This window comes from Entamoeba nuttalli (genome assembly GCF_000257125.1).
Source record: "Entamoeba nuttalli P19 unplaced genomic scaffold asmbl_3006, whole genome shotgun sequence".
NCBI lineage: Eukaryota > Evosea > Mastigamoebida > Endamoebidae > Entamoeba > Entamoeba nuttalli.
In genome coordinates this window covers 1-3,544 of record NW_008575766.1, presented here as the reverse complement: position 1 = coordinate 3,544, position 3,544 = coordinate 1, and the positions used below count along the sequence as shown (strand labels likewise).

The following is a 3,544-nucleotide window of genomic DNA, read 5'->3' as shown; positions in this document are numbered from 1 at the left end:
GGTAAGAAAGGAAGAAATAGAAGGAGACAAAGAAGGGATGATGGAGAAGCACAAAGAAAAAGGATAAGAGAGACGAAAGAGGACGAAAGAGTAGAAATTCAAGAGAAATACAAGGAATTGGAGAGGGAGTGGAAGTTCAGTTGAAAAGAAAGGAGAAATAGAAACAGAAAGAAAAAGAAAAAAACATAGAAACAAAAAGGAAGAGATAAAGAAGAATAAAAAGAGAGAAAAAGTTGAAAAAGAGAAGAAAAAACATTGAAAAAGAGGAAATAGAAGAAGAGAAAAAGAAAAAGAAAGATGTGGCACCACGGGGAAAAGGACATAAAAATAAGAGAACAACTAAAAAAATATATTCATGGCACAATTAAAAGCAGATCTTTCTAATTTGGAAGAATGTCTTCCAAGTACACTTTCACAAGAACAAAGAGCAGTTGCTAAAACACAATTCTATAAAGAATTAGCGGAGAAAGTACATAAATTTTATAAAGGAAAGATTCAAATTATGCCTAAATGTACACTTGCAGGATTTAATTGGTTTAATGCATATTATACACCAGGAGTATCAAGAATTTCAACAAATATTAGAGATAACAATGATTCATCATTGTTCTATTCATTAAGAGGAAACTTTGTAGGAGTAGTTTCAGATTCTACAAGAGTTCTTGGAGATGGAGATGTTACACCACCAGGAGGACTTGGAGTTATGGAAGGAAAAGCATTATTAATGAAATATTTAGGAGGAATTGATGCAGTACCAATTTGTATTGATTCAAAGAATAAAGAAGGAAAGAATGATCCTGATGCAGTTATTGAATTTGTCCAAAGAATTCAACATACATTTGGAGCTATTAATTTAGAAGATATTTCACAACCAAATTGTTATAAGATTCTTGATGTTCTTAGAGAAACATGTGATATTCCAGTATGGCATGATGATCAACAAGGAACAGCATCAGTTACACTTGCAGGATTATTGAATGCATTAAAATTAGTAAAGAAAGATATTCATGAATGCCGAATGGTATTTATTGGAGCTGGATCATCAAATACTACATGCCTTAGACTTATTGTTACAGCAGGAGCTGATCCAAAGAAAATAGTTATGTTTGATAGTAAAGGATCACTTCATAATGGAAGAGAAGATATTAAGAAAGATACAAGATTCTATAGAAAATGGGAAATTTGTGAAAGTACTAATCCAAGTAAATTTGGTAGTATTGCAGAAGCATGTGTTGGAGCTGATGTTTTAATTTCACTTTCAACTCCAGGTCCAGGAGTAGTTAAAGCTGAATGGATTAAGTCTATGGGAGAAAAACCAATTGTATTCTGTTGTGCTAATCCAGTTCCAGAAATTTATCCATATGAAGCAAAAGAAGCAGGAGCATATATTGTAGCCACTGGAAGAGGAGATTTCCCTAACCAAGTTAATAATTCAGTTGGATTCCCAGGTATTCTTAAAGGAGCATTAATTGTTAGAGCAAGAAAGATTACAGATAATATGGCAATTGCTGCATCAAGAGCACTTGCAGAATTTGCTGAGAAGAGAGGTATTAATCCAGACAATATTATTGGTACTATGGATGAACCAGGTATTTTCCCAAAGGAAGCAGCTGATGTTGCTATGCAAGCTATTAAAGATGGAGTTGCACGTGTTACTGATCTTACTTGGCAACAAGTCTATGATATTGCAGAACATGACATTAAGGAAGCAAGAGAATCAGCACAACTCTTACAAGATTCAAAACACATTGTTGACTTCCCACAAGAAACTCTTAATGAGTGTCTTGCTTATGCCATTAACAAAGTCACTGGAAAATGAATCAATTAACAAATTAGGAAGATTTTAAAGGTTTTTTTTTTGTATATTTTGTTATATAATTTATAGAATAATAAAGTATTTGGAAATAAGAATTTTGTATTTATCTTTGTTGTTGTACTTTTTCTTTCTTTTAGAACTTGTAATTTTATTCTTCTCTTTCATTCATGGAACTTCCTTCTTCTCTTCTTCTACATGAAATAACCTCCCAATCTCCTGAAAATGATCAAGTTCTTAGACTTACACAGCGTGTATCTCAACTAGAAGAAAGAGTCTTTTTATTAGAAAAAAGACTACAACAGACATTAACTTATCTCATTTCTTCTAACACAAACATACAACAATCCCCTTCTCTACCACATCCTCTTTTTGAAGAGAAGAAAAAGTCATTAGAACATGAGTTACAAACAATTCTCATTGAAAACCAAAATTTAAGACATCAATACTCACAACTTATTTCATCAAATCAAATTCAACCTCTTTCTTCCTTAGTTAGTTTACAGAATAGTACTAATTCAATTGATAACATTTCTATCATTATCAAAGACTTTTCTAATAATACATTATCACCAACGGTAGTTAAACAAATCCAACAATTAGATTCTCAACCTTCTTGTACATCTAACTCAAGTAATAATACAAGTCTGTCAAATACTTTTCTCAATGATTCATCCAAAACTATTCAAAATTATATTACTACAAATTAATCCTTCTCACATAAATCTTCATTAAATATAATTTCTCAATTGTTAAAACAAAATTGATTTTTTATTATTATTATTGTTCTTCATATTCATTTTAACTTTCATTTTATTCATACCATTCTGTTTATTTTTACAGTCATAGCAGAGTTATTGTATTTCATTTGTTAATGTAATTAGAAAATAAAGCATTTTAACTGTTTTAATTTCAACTTTTTGTTTTGAATAAAAAACCATAACATATAATATAATTATAATTATTGAATATGTTAATTACAAAATTTTAATCTATGAAATAACTATATAACAATGAGCAATGATGAGTATAAATTAGATGGCTCTACTTTTCTCAAAATGGTTCTTGTAATTGATCCTATTTTTTCAAAGTTTATGGAAGGAAATTATGAAAGAATAATGAGATGTAAATCATCAATTGACCATATGGTTACACTCAGTACTGCTTTTTCTCAATTCTACAGAAATGTTTCTATTCCTTATGAAGACAGATTTCAACTTTATAAACATGTTACTCTTCTTAAAACTAATCCTCAAGCACAACTTATGTTTCAACAGCTCGATGAAAAAACTCAAAAATTTCTGTGTATGTTTTTTGGTGAAATTAAACAAATCCAAAACTCAATAAAACTCAATGGCTATAATTGTTTCAGTGATGAAAATCTTCGGAAAGAATTTGACAGGTATCTTCTTTCCCATTCTTCTGACTTAATCAAAGATTGTGACATCAATAAATTAATTGACCCTTTCTTTCTTGACCAACACCAATTATTAGTATCAAAGAAATCAGACCTTCTTACTAAATTCCAATCCGCATCTCCAAAACAACTCTACAACATCCTTATTTTACTCAAAGATACAAAAATCTCATCATCTGATGAAAATGATTTTGAAATAGACTTTAATACATTAACTAATTCAGAATGTGATCAAATTTTAAAAGTATTAACATCTTCTAATTGAATTTTGTACTTTAAGTTATTTACTCTTTTCTTTTTACCACTCTTTTCTT

At 29.8% G+C, this 3,544-nt stretch overlaps 3 protein-coding genes across 3 annotated transcripts; all 3 read left to right on the top strand.

Moving 5' to 3' along the window:
- Window positions 1–355: 355 nt before the first annotated feature.
- Window positions 356–1,819, top strand: ENU1_051730 (malic enzyme, putative; the record flags this gene model as incomplete). Its single annotated transcript, XM_008857889.1, has 1 exon — window positions 356–1,819. The coding sequence occupies one exon, from the start codon at window positions 356–358 to the stop codon at window positions 1,817–1,819; it is 1,464 nt and encodes a 487-aa protein (XP_008856111.1).
- A 164-nt stretch (window positions 1,820–1,983) lies between these two features.
- On the top strand, window positions 1,984–2,523 carry ENU1_051720 (hypothetical protein; the record flags this gene model as incomplete). The annotated part of the gene is made up of 1 exon (XM_008857888.1): window positions 1,984–2,523. One exon carries the CDS (start codon window positions 1,984–1,986, stop codon window positions 2,521–2,523), a length of 540 nt encoding a protein of 179 aa, XP_008856110.1.
- Window positions 2,524–2,826: 303 nt separating this feature from the next.
- On the top strand, window positions 2,827–3,495 carry ENU1_051710 (hypothetical protein; the record flags this gene model as incomplete). Its single annotated transcript, XM_008857887.1, has 1 exon — window positions 2,827–3,495. The coding sequence occupies one exon, from the start codon at window positions 2,827–2,829 to the stop codon at window positions 3,493–3,495; it is 669 nt and encodes a 222-aa protein (XP_008856109.1).
- Window positions 3,496–3,544: the final 49 nt, after the last annotated feature.